Source organism: Suillus bovinus (assembly GCF_016758785.1).
Source record: "Suillus bovinus strain UH-Sbo-P2 chromosome Unknown EDB93scaffold_51, whole genome shotgun sequence".
Lineage (NCBI taxonomy): Eukaryota > Fungi > Basidiomycota > Agaricomycetes > Boletales > Suillaceae > Suillus > Suillus bovinus.
In genome coordinates this window covers 145,356-160,824 of record NW_024542107.1, presented here as the reverse complement: position 1 = coordinate 160,824, position 15,469 = coordinate 145,356, and the positions used below count along the sequence as shown (strand labels likewise).

The window sequence follows — 15,469 nt, the reverse complement described above, 5'->3', positions numbered from 1 at the left end:
ACTTTGAAGAACCATCCCAACCACGCCGTTCAGTGCGAGTAAGAGCAGAGTCAGCATATATAAAGAGTCTTAGAGATGGCACAGGGACCACTGATGGTCAAAGCGCTGACTTACCTCAAGGTATGTGACCTGCGGGGGAGTACAGCAACTTAGCTGCAGAACTAGGAATCACTGAAGTCTGTGGAGAGGCAGATGAAGACGATGAAGAGATTTTTGCTATGGTAGCTGGAGTTGCAGAAGTGGAGGGAACGGATCCCACAATGCTGCAAGAAGCCTGCAAGAGAACAGATTGGCCAAAATGGGATGATGCAATAAAGAAGGAACTCACTGCATTGAAGGACACCAACATGTGGTTGATCGTTGAAAAGTTGGATGGAGCGAATATAGTCGGATGTAAATGGGTGTTTTGGATAAAGAGGAATGCAGATGGAGAAATCAATAAGTATAAGGCTCAATTAGTCGCAAAAGGCTACTCACAGGTTTACGGTGTCAATTATTACGATATGTACATGCCAGTCACACACCTTGCTTCTCTTCGAACCATCGCAGCAATCGCCATGCCTAATGACTGGAATATTGATGTCTTTGATTTCCACAGCACCTTCCTCAATGGCAAACTAGACCCTAATGAGGTCATCTTTATGCAACTACCACCCAGACTCAATGTCAACTCACACTTCAAGCACCCCGTCACATGCCTGCATGTCGCACTGTATGGGTCAAAGCAAGGAGCTTTGAAATGGTACCTGGAGCTATGTCGCTTGATGAAGAGCCTTGGCTTGACAAGAGCAGAGTTGGACTGGGGGGTATTTTTCAAGCACATAGGCACGGACATCCTTCTTCTCGCATTGCACGTTGATGACTGCACTATCACTGGCAGCAACTCCTCACTCATCACTCAATTCAAGCAGCAAGTAGCTGCGCACTTCAAGTTAACGGACTTGGGACCAGTCGCATCCCTTCTCAGTATGAAAGTCACTTGTGATTGTATTGCTCGCACTATCTCATTCTCACACGAGACCTATATTGACGCAATCCTCGCCAAATACAATTTTGTAGATCTAAAACTGTGTTCTATCCCCATGGATCCCAATCTCCCTCTTTCGCATTCGCAGTGTCCCAAACACCCAGCCGAGTCCACACGAATGAAGAATGTGCCCTATCGCGAAGGCATAGGCTCGCTCATGCACCTTTCCGTCAGGACATGCCCTGACATCGCCTTTGCTGTATTGACTGTTGCACAATTCGGTGCAAATCCAGGTATGCCCCATTGGGAGGCTGTAAAACAAATCTATTATTACCTTGTTGGGACAAAAAGGCTTGCACTTACTTTTGGCAGCACCAAGCATGGGCTTGAGGGTTTCATTGACACCAATGGAGCATCACAAGAGCACAGACATGCAGTATCTGGCTACGTGTTCCTATTGGATGGTGTAAAGAGTAGATCTGGGCTGGGCTCTATAGAATGTGAGTCCCTATTCCTGAGAGATGCGAGTATGCTTCATCCCAAGAGACAACCTAAAGAACTACCTTGATAATGCAAGGGAAGTCTTATACAGTCAGAGAGTAGACAAGATATTGGAAGTAAACTTTTCTAATGTTCATCCGAAGTTCTGAGACTATGTCTGAAGTACCAAGATATTTGTCTGATGCAACCGAAAATCGTCTGAAGCTGCGAAAGTGTTGTCTGAAGTAGTGCAATGCCTTCTGAGGCTTGCGAGAGCTGTCCAAAGATCAATATATGTCGGTGTGTCAATGTGTTGGTATGTCGATGTGTCGAATAACAATATAAGACTTTGTGAAACGTCTGTAGTCCCGGAACAACGCTAATCTATCGGGACTCAAGAATAAATGAAGTGCAGAATTGGCAGTGGTCTAGCCAAACAATCGTTCTGAATGAACTAAGATCAATTGCACAGTTACGAATATACCGAGGTGACTCTACTAATTATGACTTGAAGTATGGGAAGTGAAGTGAAGTATCAGTAGCCAGCGAGCGAGATTATATCCTACTTCCGTGAGAGACCAGAATCCATAGGCAAAACTAGTAGCGAGATAAGCAAGTCCGAACCTATGTAATAAGCCGTGATGCGTACTGTTTATATGTATTCTGAGGCTCCTGACAGGACGCTGATGGGATTTATCCACTAAGACATAGTCAACATATAGTTAGAATAAGGGAAAACACACCAGTGAAGTCAAAAGGACGAGGATAGGACATGATATGGTAACTCGTGAGGTTCGGATGGGCCTCAGAATGCAAGAACTGCCTGCAGAAGGTTTGGACAAGTGCGTGCAGCCTTCAGAAGTCAAGGGAGGTTGGGGAATGCTATGGGATGTAAGTGTTGGATTGCCTGGTTCCGAGCCCAGCCCCACAACCATTGTTACAACGGCGGTGCCATATCTTGGGGGTTGAAGAAGCAAGAGTTGGTCACTCTTTCCATGATCAAAGTGGAATATGTGGCAGCGATGCACGCCGCCAAAGAGGCCATCTGGCTTTGATGCTTCATCAGCAAAGTCTTCCGCCTACCGTTCTTCATTGTGACAATCAGTCTGCAATCGTGCTTGCTCAGTCTGGGGTGTTTCACGCCCGGACTAAGCACATAGATATCCAGTATCACTTTATTAGATTTTCTGTTGACAAAGGCTTGATTTTTTCAGTTTACTGTCCTATGGACAACATGGTCACAGATACCCTTATGAAACCCCTTCCCAGTTTGAAAGTCAAGCACTTTGCCTCCACCCTCAGACTACACTTGGTTTGAGGGGAAGTGTTGGATATTGAACTCTCACTCAGTCCTTCGGTACCGTTGCTTACTAACTATGTACATATTTTTGTTGCTCTTCGCATTAGCTTGCTTGCTTCCCTCAGTTGACTCCATCTGCACTGAGCTGATTGCTACATGGGAAGCACCTGAAGGCGTAGTGGTGTTAATTGTTCCTATCCAGGGGATGACAAATAGATAGTGTGACCAATCTAATCAGCATTGCATAAGATATTCCCACCTTATGTGTATTTAGCCCAAGTGACTGCTGAGTGCTGCGTATATTGCTAAAGTACTGCAGCATAGGTTTCCCCCCATTGTTAGTAACACATATGTTATGCTATAATTGTTACTAATAAATGTGAAAATCAGTGTTACTCAGGTGAGCTGCATGTAGTGGCCTGTAGCACTATAGCTGTTTACTACAGGATGCTACTGTAGTACTGTAACCTAAACATGTGACTATATGACAGGGTATAGTAGGCACTTGACACATTGGACTACAGTTGCTATACTGACTATATAGCACCCTGTAGACAAGGGTATTTTTGCTGATGTATTCCAGATCTTTCACTGTGTGCAAGCGAGGTCTGCCGAAATATTCAAATTAGAACACTTGTCTGGCAATGTATCTTCTTTAACTTCAGCTCTCATTAATATAGGCGTAAAAGCCATCACTTGCCAGATAGCTTGTTTATAGATCCGGCCCTCACCCAGAAGCCAACTTCAGCACACAAGTTGCATATTGGAGAATGCACAGAGTTCTTAGTGGGTATCCAAAGTTGCTGGTAAGTAGGTGGATGTGTTGCAGAGGAGCCCAGAGTATCACTTACAAGGAGTACTATTTAGGTGAACTCGGTGCTCAAATCACTAGCAATCAGTGTGCCCATGGATTGGAGCTGTGGAGTTTGGGCACTCCTGTGTTCACACATATCTAAAGGCACATCTCATAGCCTGTGTCTGCTTCACAGCTTAATTGCTGTATAAATGAAGCACTCAGCTCTGCAACTAGCCACATTTACCCTCCATCTCACATGCTTTCCCCAGCCTCTTTTGAACGTTTGAAGGCTGTGCAGCATACCGTCACTGGACGATGTGTTCTGACACCTGCAGCGAGGGCTTGCCTTGCTCATAGTGCTGCCGTGGTCTGGTTTGGTCAGGTTCACAGAGGGATGAGCAAGAACCAAGAACCGGACCTAAGTCCAGTTCTACCAGACTCGACGAACCCCGAACTGGACCTTTATGAATGGTTCAGAATGGTCAGGTCCGGTTATTTTCGCGTTCGAACGTGAACTGAACCCAAAAATTTTTACAGTGAGCAAAAAAAAATGTAGATATTTTACAGCATGCAAAAAAACGTAGATAGAACTTGTACTCGTAGCTACACATCCAACACAGCTGCTTCTGCCTCAACCTTTGCAAAAACATGGCCATTCTTGTATGCTACCTTCAATAGCTGCAGCGAGCTGAATGTGGATGCTGCGAGCCCATTGCGTCGAACAGTAGAAGTGATCCCTCTGCTCGAAAAAGCCTGTTTGGAGGGGACAGAGCTTCCTTGAATGGGCAAGTAGTCTCGTGCAATGCATGCTAGAGTAGGATACTGCAATGAATGAAGCTAAGGAACAATTTAAGTAGAAATAAACAGGTCATGATGAGATTACTTACTCCCCACCAGGCAACAATGTTGTCAGCTTCCTCTAGTGGCAAAGACAGATACATCATGAGTTCTTGACGAGGATTATAAGCACGTTGGTCTGCGGCTTGACGTGTTTTGATGGCCTCACACATCCACGCATCACCATACCGATTTTCGTGCAAGGGTCTTGTTGGTGGAGCGGGTTCTTTGGCAGGTGCCCGAGTTGGCGGTTTATAATACTTGTCAAACTATAAACATAAGTTCAGGAAGGATAATGAGCAGTCAGAACTAATACTACTTACCACAGCCTTGAGGTGAGCCCTCCCATTCGCAATGTCTCAAGTGTCCCATCGATCTTCAACATAGGCAAGTTTGTAGTTGGGGTCAAGGACTGTGAATATAATTAGATGTGCACACAACATAGAAAATAATATTAACACTTACTGAGACAAATGAAATATACATCGGAGTCACTCATTTTCTTGTAGTACTTGTCAATGTTCTTGAGTCCTTGCTTGATTACATCTGCAATCAGCGTGTACTGGTCATTGTTTGCCATCTCTTGCCACCAGTCCACAAGGCATTCCAATGTTGGGATCATTTGCGATGCAGTTGGGTGTTTTGCAGACGAGAATGACTGCTGGGCAGTAGCTGGTTCCTTCAGGACTTGATGAACAAGCGGGAGGTGTTTCCAATCATTCCGATCAAGCTTGAAATCATTGTAAGACTTGTTGCGAAGATTCAGTACTTCTTTACTTCCGTCGGCGAGGTTCGTGAAGCAGTTCACAGCCTGTTCAAATATAAATATCAAACTGATGAACACTGATTAAAAAAGAAAGACTTACCCGACGTAAGAGTAGCATGCGATCAAGACACTTGTATAGAGAAGCCCAACGAGTCCTAATCCACTGCAATAACTCAAGCATGGGGACGTTCTCTTCTTTGCAGGCCTTCTTGAAGAAGGCATGAGCTTGAGGCTATTTTCGAATCTAACAACACCAGTCAGCAAGAGTATAGAATAGTAATGTAGTACTTACCTGCTCAATGAGCGCAAGGGCTTTACCAAGCGAATCACCAGTGTCGAACACATCATCCTTCTTGCAATCACCATTTACTTCCATGGCTGCGAGCTCCTTATTCAAAATGTCAAGCTCATTGTTGTTCCCCATATCGAGCGCCTGATGGATCTTCTTCATAAGCGCAGCTTGAGGAGTAGGTGCAACGGCATCTACAAAGTGTCGTGTGGCAAGGTTCAGTATGTGCTCCTGGCATCTGATGTGGTGTGTGGCAGGTATCCACTGGACACCCTCTGGATCAATTTCATGAGTGACCTCCTTCATTGCAGTATCATTGTTGCTTGCGTTGTCAGAGGTCATCCACCCAAGCTATATGAATCATTAGCCTTGCTGCAGGATAGTAGGCCAGACCTTACCTTTTCTCGGAGGTTGTATGTGTCAATTGAGTCGATAAGCATACGAGCGATGTTTTGCCCACTGTGATTGCCCTCAATATGTGTGAAACTAAGCTGCTTGCGACATAACCCCCATTGCTGGGGTTTATCATCTGTATTCCAAATATAGTGACCAGTGATGGAGAAAAACAGGTCACCGATGATTGAAGTCCAGGAGTCGAATGTCATAGAGACTTTGCTATCAACTTTAGCAAGACACTTACATATGACATTGACTATGGCTTCTGCGCATGCCTTGATGGTCTCAGTAAGCTTCATGCGGTGAGGGATGTCATGTTCAGTAAGGCCAGAGCAAACATAGCAAAGTAGGTTTCAGAATGCTGGTTTGTCGACCAGCTGTAGCACCTCATCTTCGGTCACAATGAAGTCCATTATGTACTCTAGGAGACCGGCCTTGGTGAATGTAGGCGCTTTGGTGACGAGTATACTATCAAGGGTAGATTGCCTCGAACTGTCAATTATTTAGTGCCATGTTATACAAAAGGTTAGTTAAAACTCACAGTGCCTGATCCTTGTCAGCTGGAATAGCGCGAGGGTGCATTGCAATTCCTGCAGCTTGACAACGAGCCTTGTAGAGTTGAAAGTGGTTTTTTTTGCTGATAGATGTGTTAGTGTGAAACATCAAGAGATGAAAGGACATGAACATACCGACTAACGTGAGTGCGGAGTGTAGAGATTCCTCCTCAAAATATGTGCCTGCTCTCAGGTTCACCAGTGTCCCTATCAAATATCAGTGGGAAACAATGCACACAGCACTAACTACGTACTTGCAAGGGTTGCATACCCAGTGTGTTTCATGGTGAGTGAAGGTGGTGTGAATGTTAGCAGTATGTTCGCTCTTTGCCACTTGCGCGACCATGGGTTCAGCGCTGTCCTCAGTTTCAGCATCGTCCCCCAGTTTGGATTCATCTTCGGCTTCAGGCTGGTCAGTGCCAGGCTCCAAAGGATCAGTATTGTTGCCAGTGTCGTCATCAAGGCTATCATCATCAAATAAAGATGGTATAACTTTCTTGCGCGCTGGTTGAATTTTGTTAGTGCTGGATAAAGCACATTTTTGGCTTGTTGAGGAATAAATGTTCTCAGTATCCTGCAGGCGAGCAGATGGCTTGGACGTGCAAATGGATCGTCAAGAACCAGCTATAACTGGCACTGGTTTGCAACCTGTGAGAGTAGGTGCAGAGGAAGGAGTAGGCACAGAGGAAGGAGTAGATAGTGGGACAATATCATCAGGATCATGATAGAAGATGATGTCCTTAGCATCCTTAAGAGATCCATCAGTATTGAGGGCGCATGCGTCAGATTCAGACATGATGATGAGTGAACTCACCTGCTACTTGCTCCTTTTAACTGCTAACAAAGTGAACAACCGCCATGGGGGCAGAAGTTGAAGCTAAGTCAAAGTCGAAGTGACCATTGCTAGTAGTGTGTGCCTCACCAATAACATGAGGACGCTGCGGTTTGGGGTTCAGAATGGTTCGGGAAGGTCCAAAACTATGTCCGAACTGTTCAGATGATGGTGGACCATGAACCTCTTTCAGGTCCAGTCCGTCCAAAACTTGGAACCATGGTTCGGGACCGGACCACGGCAGCAATACTTGCTCGGAATCTCGGAATCTCGGATAAGCTATGTAGGATAACTTGTGCCGTCCCAAAGAAGAGGATTAACCTAGCAAATTTCCCCTATATCTTGCTTTCTTTACTAGTATGCTGTAGGCACGCTCGAATTCAGATTCCATCATTATTATAATTACATACTGGTCATGTTCACTGAGTCCATCCTTGCTAGCCAGGACGAATAAAATTGTATCCTACCTGTCACTGCTGCGCGCGCTGAATGCTAATTAATGAGCTCCAAATGAGTTTACTTCTAATGTGTTGACATATGAGATGGGTTTGACTTGATCACAATATACAATGTTTACTATTTCGACTAGTAAGTGAATGGGATACTAGACTAAATATGACCACCGCCTGGCAACTACGTCAGTGTAACGATCAGACTTCAACTTATCGATACGATGGAATTTCTCGACATGTCGTTGCCAATCATCTGCTTCTTTGCCTTCACGGTAACGACAGTAGAGCTCCTCCATTGGACCAGCGAGAGACTGTCGTTCTAGTACGATTTGCCGTATGAGATACTTTGGAATATCAAACAAGATAAATGTCTGAATTCCACTGAGAGGGAGCTCCGCCAGTCCGCCGTGGGGTGTGGGGAGCAGCCCCATTGCCAGGGCGACATTGTTGATCGCCCCTGGTCCCAATGTTAATGTTTCGACCGTGAGCATCTGGGTGAACAGGCGACGGATCGTATCAACATCTACACCACGTGAGAAATTAAAAAGATGGAGTTCATCTAGCTCCAGAGGAGTTTCAGGATTCTCGTCAGAATCAGTAAGATTTACCAACTCATCGAGGATATCTCCAACATTTTCCTCCTCGAAGTCCTCTGTATTTATACATAAGGTCAAGATCCGGAGTTCAGGCATTTGAACATTGTGAAGAAAATCCACGGCCCAGGATGACATTGTGCTCGACTTGATAGCCAGGCTATGCAAGCGAGGCAACTCGATGGTTTCTGCAGTAAATGATGAAAGGTCCACCTCGAGCGCCAGAGTCCGGAGGTTGACGAGTGTGCCAAGGAACTGCGACAATATTTTTTCTTCAGAACCGTGGTTTGCATCATCGTTGCCTTCATTCATGATAGAAAGATAATGGATCCGCAGGTCCACGAGATTAGCCGATAACATGGCTGATGATGGCCACGCCCAACTTATGCCAAAAATAACAAGATCACGGACGGGAGGCGTTGAGCCAGGGAAAAGCGATGGTTCGCTGATATAGTGAACTGCATGACGTGGATTGTGTACGAATTGAAGATGTAGTTTTTCTAGTCCACGGGCAGAATGAGCGGATGGGCGTGACATCAACAAAAGCGCTTGACGTGTGTGGGCAAAGGAGGTCGTCCTGAGCGTAAACTCGCGCCAGCGATGCACATGGGCATATAGCTCCTGAATGACCGAGCCAAGATAGACACCGGCCATCATTTCTTCATGCGATGGGGGCGGTAATCCTCCCTCAATCTCTTCTTCACATAGTGGCACAATCCAAGCGGGGTCATCCCAAAGAAGTGTGATTGAAATGAGGCGTGACCCGCCACGCTGGAGAAATGTCCGCGCATGTTCAAGAGCTGCAGCACCTTCGCGGAAGGAGATTTCCAGTACAGTCCACATTGATGGAGTCTGTGATACGAGTGAGTACCAATGCTTGCAAACACTCATAGCTCGCGAGAGCGTTGATGGAGGTGGAGGTTCATCCACATTGCCAGCGCTAAGTGAATCTGCTAGGTCGATTTTCCACTGGTCATAATCACCATGAATAAATTCTTCTCCCCAATCGTCCCAGTGACTGTGTATGAGAACATTTTCTTTCTCGAGATAATCGTTCAAGGCAGCTTGGTCTTCTTCGCATACCAGCTTGAAGATCATAAGGAGGATGTCATCCGAGAGCCGACCGTTATGAGAAGCGGCCATCTCGACTGTTGGAGAAGTACCAAGGTAAGCAATCATAGTTATGGTCACTTTCCGACTCCCGAGAGACTTACCCAGAGGTTCACCACCGCTACAACAAGTCACCAACAATGCGACTCCTCGCCGGTTATAGACTTCCGTTCAAACCCTCTAGAGTCTGCCTTAGCCAGCGAAGGAGGACAGTCGTTCCTTCTCGCTAAGAGGCCTTTGAGCTAGGAATTAGAACGGAGACTCGGTTCGCGAAATTCTCAGTTGGCTTGTCGCTTCAAAAAATCATTACGGAATTTAGGGCTCGGTGAAAAACTAACCACGGAGTTATGTAAACGACGACGGCCCGGGGTTGTTATAACATTCGCGTGACTGAACGCGCATTGCCCTCTTCTTGAAAGGTAAATCGGCCCTCCGAAGAGCATTTTTCAGCAGTGCGTTGAGTCAGTGATGAATCACGATCACTGTCAGAAAATCCTAATATGGGTCGCTGGACTGTTTCAAGTTCGTCATTTACTCATCCAGTGTTCAATTGTTGTACAGAAAAGCTGATAGGCTCCGCCGTGGAATATTGAACGTCGAATGATTGAATGACAAGCAGAGTTTGTACGAGCACCATCGATCTTGTGACACAGCTGTTTGTAGCGGTCTGATGTTTAGATGATGCAAATATATTTCTACCTGAATTCAAAGATCTAGGCCTTTCTTTGCATTAAGAAATATCACGGGTTCGTAGTCCGCTTTTAAATACGACACTATTACATAACTTGTAGGATAAAACTCAGGGAACATCTGGACAACTTGAAGTACATCAAAGTGAAGGCATCTTGAAACGAGCCTCATGCAAGGCCCCCCGTATCCTTCTCACTATGCTCCTTCTCCAACTCGTCGTCGTCATCGTCTTCCTCGACATAGTCAGTTATCCTCCACAATATCTTATAAAGTCGCGAATAGAATGGCGACGGTAGGATAGAAGCAAGCAGACATGTAACAAGTAGCGCGAAAGTTGCGCCGGTAAAAATCTGAGCTGAAGTCGAAGAGGACATAAAGCCCGTCAGAGAGATGCCTACTCGAGATGTGCTGATCAGGCATGACATGGTCTGGCAGGGGACAAGAAACGTACCGAAGATGAGCAGCAGTAGTGATATAGCAAAGATATAAACTGGAATTGACAGAGTCATGATGTGACATAGAAATAGCCACCGACTTCGTTTCAAAGCCTATTTGAGGTCAGTACCAGTTTGCGGGTTTCTATGCATTTGCTCACTTTGAAGGTTTTCTGCTTTTGATAACTGTGCCCCACGACAGAGGTGTAGAGCTGAAATAACAGACTGAACAATGAGAACACCAGTGACTCCGATAGGAGTGTATAAGGTCCATCAGCAGCGTAGTCGATCTGTTTCAGAGGGGGCGGAGTGGAGATAAAGACCGCAACAGTCGTAAGGACCAATCCTTGCTATGAAGAACGATCAGGGAGGATTAAGCGCTGAAAAATATACCGATATACCACAGTACTCAATTGATTGATTTGAGTGAGGTATAGAGCATGGAAGTTTTCCCAACCATCAGGCTCTCGGAAGATATCCCACATGAAATTCAAATCTGAGTGAAATGCCAAGCAAAAGCACGTTATGTGGAAGATCAAACGCGGGAAGAAGGATGTAGGAGGTCGCCATCGAGTGGGGATGGGCTTGGTTGGCTTCGTACGTGTTTTGTGCGTGTCTGGGGCATCATTGTAACCTTCCAGCTGCGTTTCGGAGTACCTAAGGGTGTCATATGAGACGGTATCAGACATGATGGGGTTGGGGATGGAAGGGATGAATGAACGGTGGATATTTAAAGCATCTGGTGCCGGGCACGCTTCGGATACGTACTAAAACATTCGTTTGGGCGGCGCACAGCAGTGATAACATGGAGAGTGTCATCATCACCGTTAGCAACGGCGTTGTGATGTGATATTCCTTACTGAGTATGAGCGTTTACCAATACCACGGCACTTCAGCGAGCTCCGCAGCACTGTTGGCACTGAATCGGACGCACGTCACGGTTGAGCGCTGAGCATGTAGCCATCCCCCTAATCTGTAGCCAAATTTAGGTGGGCGATGGAATGCATCATATTTGTGGCTAGTACTACCGCTATTTGGTTTTTTCCTGATACAGTCTGACCTGATAATCTCGTTCGTTAGTATTTCCGTCAAAATCCCTACAGAACTGGTTTCGTTGTAGGAGTTTTTACAGAGTAATACGTATATGTTGCTCACTTTGTTCGTATTCTGTAAGCACGCTTCAGTTTCCATCATTAATACATGTTCAACCAGGACGATTGAGATTGCCACTGCGAAGATCCTATCTGTCACTACTGACTAGTGAGCTCCAGATGAGCTATTCTGCTACCGTGAAATGAGTTTGGCTGAATCACAATATTGAACCGTCACGTACATGAGCAAGTGAGTGAGGTACTAGGCTAACGTGTCCACCGCCTGGCAACCACGTCAGTGTAGTGGGCAGACTTCAGACAACCGATACGATGAAATTTCTTTACGTGATGTTGCCAATCATCTGCCTCATTGTCTTCACGGTAACGACAATAGAGCTCCTCCAAAGGACCAGCAAGCGACTGTCGTTCTAGTACGATGCGCCGTACTAGTTTTTTTGGACTATCAAATATGACAAGCGTTTGAAGTCCAGGGAGAGGGAGATCCGGCAGTTCGTTGGGCGCGGGGAGCAGTCCCGTTGCCAGGGCGTGATTGTCGGTAGCCATCCCGGGTCCCAATGTCAATGTTTTGACCGTGGGCATCTGGGTGTACATGCGACGGAGGAGCTCAGCATCTACAAACTTTCCGAAATTGAAAAGATGGAGTTCATCCAGCTCCAAAGGATCATCAGAACCGGTAAGATCGACCAATTTGTCAACAATACTATCGTCGTCGTCATCCTCGGAGTTATCCGATGCGACACACAAGGTTAAGATCCGGAGATCAGGCATCTGAACATTTTGGAGAAATTCCGCAGCCCAGGATGTCATTATGCCCGACTTGATAGTCAGGCTGTGCAAACGAGGCAACTCGATGGTGTCTGTATCAAATGATGAAAGGTCCACTTCGAGCGCCAGAGTCCGGAGGTTGACGAGTGAGCCAAGGAACTGTGCCAACATTTCTGCTTCCGGGCCCGTGCGTGAATGTCCACCGTCTTCATTCATGGTGGTATCATAATGGATCCGCAGGTTCACAAGATTGGACGACCACATGGACGATGATGGCCAGGCCCAACTCATGCCAAAAAGAACAAGATCGCGGATGGGAGGCGCTAAACCAGGGAAAAGCGATGGTTCGTTGATATAGTGAGTTGCATGACGTAGGTTGTGCACGAATTGAAGATGTAATTTTTCTAGTCCACGGGCAGGATGAGCGGACGGGCGTGACATCAGCGAAAGCGCTTGATATGTGTGGGTAATGGAGGTTGTCCTGAGCGTAAACTCGCTCCAGCGGTGTACATGTGCATACAGCTCCTGAATGACCAAACCAAGATAAACACCAGCCATGATCTCTTCACGCGACTGGGGTGGAAATCCTCCTCTATCCCTCTCAACATCATCCCGATAAACTGGCACGGCCCAAGTGGGATTGTCCCAAAGAAGTGTGATTTGGACGAGACGGGACCCACTACGCTGGAGAAATGTCCGCGCGTGTTCAAGAGCTGCAGCGCCTTCGCGGAAGGATATTTCCAGTACGGTCCACAACGACGGATTTTGAGACACAAGTGAGTACCAATGCTTGCAGACACCCATAGCTTGCAAGAGCGCTGATCGGGGACCGGGTGGAGAGTCATTGATATTGCCAGCTCTAATCTGATCTTCTAACTCGAATTTCCAATGGTCATAATCACAATCAAAATCCTCTCCCCAATCGTCCCAATGTCTGTTTATGAGGTCACTTTCTTTCTCGAGATAATGATACAAGGCAACTTGGCCTTCTTCGCATATCAGCTTGAAGATTATAAGGAGGATGTCATCCGAGAGCCGACTGTCATTAGAAGCGATCATCTCGACTGTTGGTGAAGTACCAAGGTAAGCATAGTTATGGTTAATACTTCTAGAGACTCACCAAGAGGGTTCACCGCCGCTACAACAAATTGCCAACAATGCGACTTCTCGGTTATGGACTTCCGTTCAAACCCTCTAGAGTCTCCCTTAGCCAACGAGGGAAGACAGTCGTTCCTTCTGGCTAACAGGCCTCTGGACTAGTGGGAGTTCGAACGACGCTCAGTTTGCGAAAATTTTCAGCCGTGTCGCTGCAAAAAATCATTACGGAATTTGCCCCGACATCCCGGACCTTCGCCAACTCGAAGTCTTGAACATACATTGATTTATGCATACCTGAGTGACTCGTTGGCCCTCGACCGCCCAAGTCAGCGTCAATGTCAAACCAGCGCTCTCTGATTCACAACCCCAGTGGAACAAATCTCAAGTGACCAATCGACAATGTATCATCGTTCTCATTGGTTCATACCTTGCTCTGTAATTGGTCAAGCTGGTGCCTGTAAGTACTACCCTTCTGATGACGTAAATATTTACTATTTACGAGCTCGAGCATTCGGCGGCCCGTTTTTCTTGCAATACCTTATATCTACGTATACGAGACTACGACACAAATATCCATGCTTGTGACTCTTACTCAGTAACTCTTATGTTCTAGCTAGGGACCGTTCAAATACCAGTCGTCCTATTCGCACGTCCAGTGTGCTGAATGCTGACTATAAATGTTTAGGACCCATACAACGCCTTTCACACTCGAAAGAGACTTCGGCCGCACCACAGGCGATGTTTCGTGAGCAATTGACTTCAAGCAACGTGTGCAATTGTAAAATTTCATCCTGTGGTTGTGCTGTGCGTGTTCAAAGAACATTCTACTCACTAGTATACGCACCGAGGCAGTGTTGTGAAGTAGCACAGGCTACAGGCGGTGTTTGGTATATTCCATTCGAAAAACATCAACGTGCGCACTGCGCAAGCTGATATATTGTAAATATGATTATGGGTATCAATTCCAGAATAATGCACAGCTTCCTCATGTACCGCCCCCATCCTCATCCCCACTTCCACCGCCTTGCGCGTAGAACACCAAATTCGGGGTTCGGTTTATCGCGAAACCTGACACCCCGCTACCCCATCTTCTACAATGTTAACTTCTACCATGTAGAAATCGGTGGTCGAGCATTCATAATGGGTCAGCTGCCGCAAACACCGTACCCGCGTGTACGGGGACACTGAACTCCGTAGCAGACAGCACAGGTATGTCTGCGTCGTCGGCTACTGCTAATGAGGATGCACTCAAGGGTTTACTGCCACCAAGCATATGAAGCTCCACGGCTTCGGTGTCAACGAAAGTGTCGACGATGCTGGGTCCCCCCGACAAAGAAGTGGGCGAAAAAGTGGTGAAGCTTAGTGGGCGAGTATAGAACTCTGTGCTTATGCCTGCTGATGAGGTATGGGCAGATAGTTGAGCAGCACGAAACAGAGTTTGTTCATGGTGGGCCGCAGTACCCATGTCAGACCGAGGAACGCCATTTTGGAATGTGCGTGGCCACCACTTGTGCAATAATAGCGACATCACTAATATATGCCTGGAGTAGTGGATGCTGCGTCCAGGGGTCGCAGTTGAATGTACAGGCGTGGCTGTATTGGCGACGGGCACAGAAGTGCCAAGAACTGGGGCTGCACGAGGTGAGCTCAAGGATGTAGGTCGGAGGCATGCCAAGGCAGAAAGTGATAGTAGGAGTGCGATAAATATCACTGTTGAGACGTGTTGTCAGTATCTTGAATTACAAGAGTCATGGTGAAAAGAGGAAACCCTAACAATGGGTGAAGGAAACAAACGGGAAGATCAGGGAGCTAATTGACCCTATTCATTGCCAAGGATTGGAGGAACACAAACTCACCAGTTATGATAATGACATCAATCATGGTATGACGATCCATGGACCCGGACTGGTAACTGCGGACGACCATATTCCCAGCCCTGGATGCTGGGAGTGACTTGATAGGTTGGGTATCCAAAGGGGCCATAGACGATATGTACTA

General features: G+C 46.5%; 4 protein-coding genes across 4 annotated transcripts; all 4 read right to left on the bottom strand.

The window, feature by feature from the left end:
• Positions 1 to 7,646: 7,646 nt before the first annotated feature.
• Positions 7,647 to 9,662, bottom strand: EDB93DRAFT_686640 (uncharacterized protein). Its single transcript, XM_041457101.1, has 2 exons — positions 9,477 to 9,662; positions 7,647 to 9,410 (listed from the first exon to the last, which is right to left on the bottom strand). Exon 2 carries the CDS (start codon positions 9,403 to 9,405, stop codon positions 7,822 to 7,824), a length of 1,584 nt encoding a protein of 527 aa, XP_041305184.1. The 5' UTR covers positions 9,406 to 9,410; positions 9,477 to 9,662; the 3' UTR covers positions 7,647 to 7,821.
• A 567-nt stretch (positions 9,663 to 10,229) lies between these two features.
• On the bottom strand, positions 10,230 to 11,185 carry EDB93DRAFT_1252882 (uncharacterized protein; the record flags this gene model as incomplete). Its single annotated transcript, XM_041453355.1, has 4 exons — positions 10,230 to 10,456; positions 10,514 to 10,610; positions 10,658 to 10,846; positions 10,898 to 11,185. 4 exons carry the CDS (start codon positions 11,183 to 11,185, stop codon positions 10,230 to 10,232), a joined length of 801 nt encoding a protein of 266 aa, XP_041305183.1.
• Positions 11,186 to 11,854: 669 nt separating this feature from the next.
• On the bottom strand, positions 11,855 to 13,432 carry EDB93DRAFT_1252881 (uncharacterized protein; the record flags this gene model as incomplete). The annotated part of the gene is made up of 1 exon (XM_041453354.1): positions 11,855 to 13,432. One exon carries the CDS (start codon positions 13,430 to 13,432, stop codon positions 11,855 to 11,857), a length of 1,578 nt encoding a protein of 525 aa, XP_041305182.1.
• A 1,174-nt stretch (positions 13,433 to 14,606) lies between these two features.
• EDB93DRAFT_1252880 (uncharacterized protein) lies at positions 14,607 to 15,454 on the bottom strand (the record flags this gene model as incomplete). Its single annotated transcript, XM_041453353.1, has 2 exons — positions 14,607 to 15,181; positions 15,328 to 15,454. 2 exons carry the CDS (start codon positions 15,452 to 15,454, stop codon positions 14,607 to 14,609), a joined length of 702 nt encoding a protein of 233 aa, XP_041305181.1.
• Positions 15,455 to 15,469: the final 15 nt, after the last annotated feature.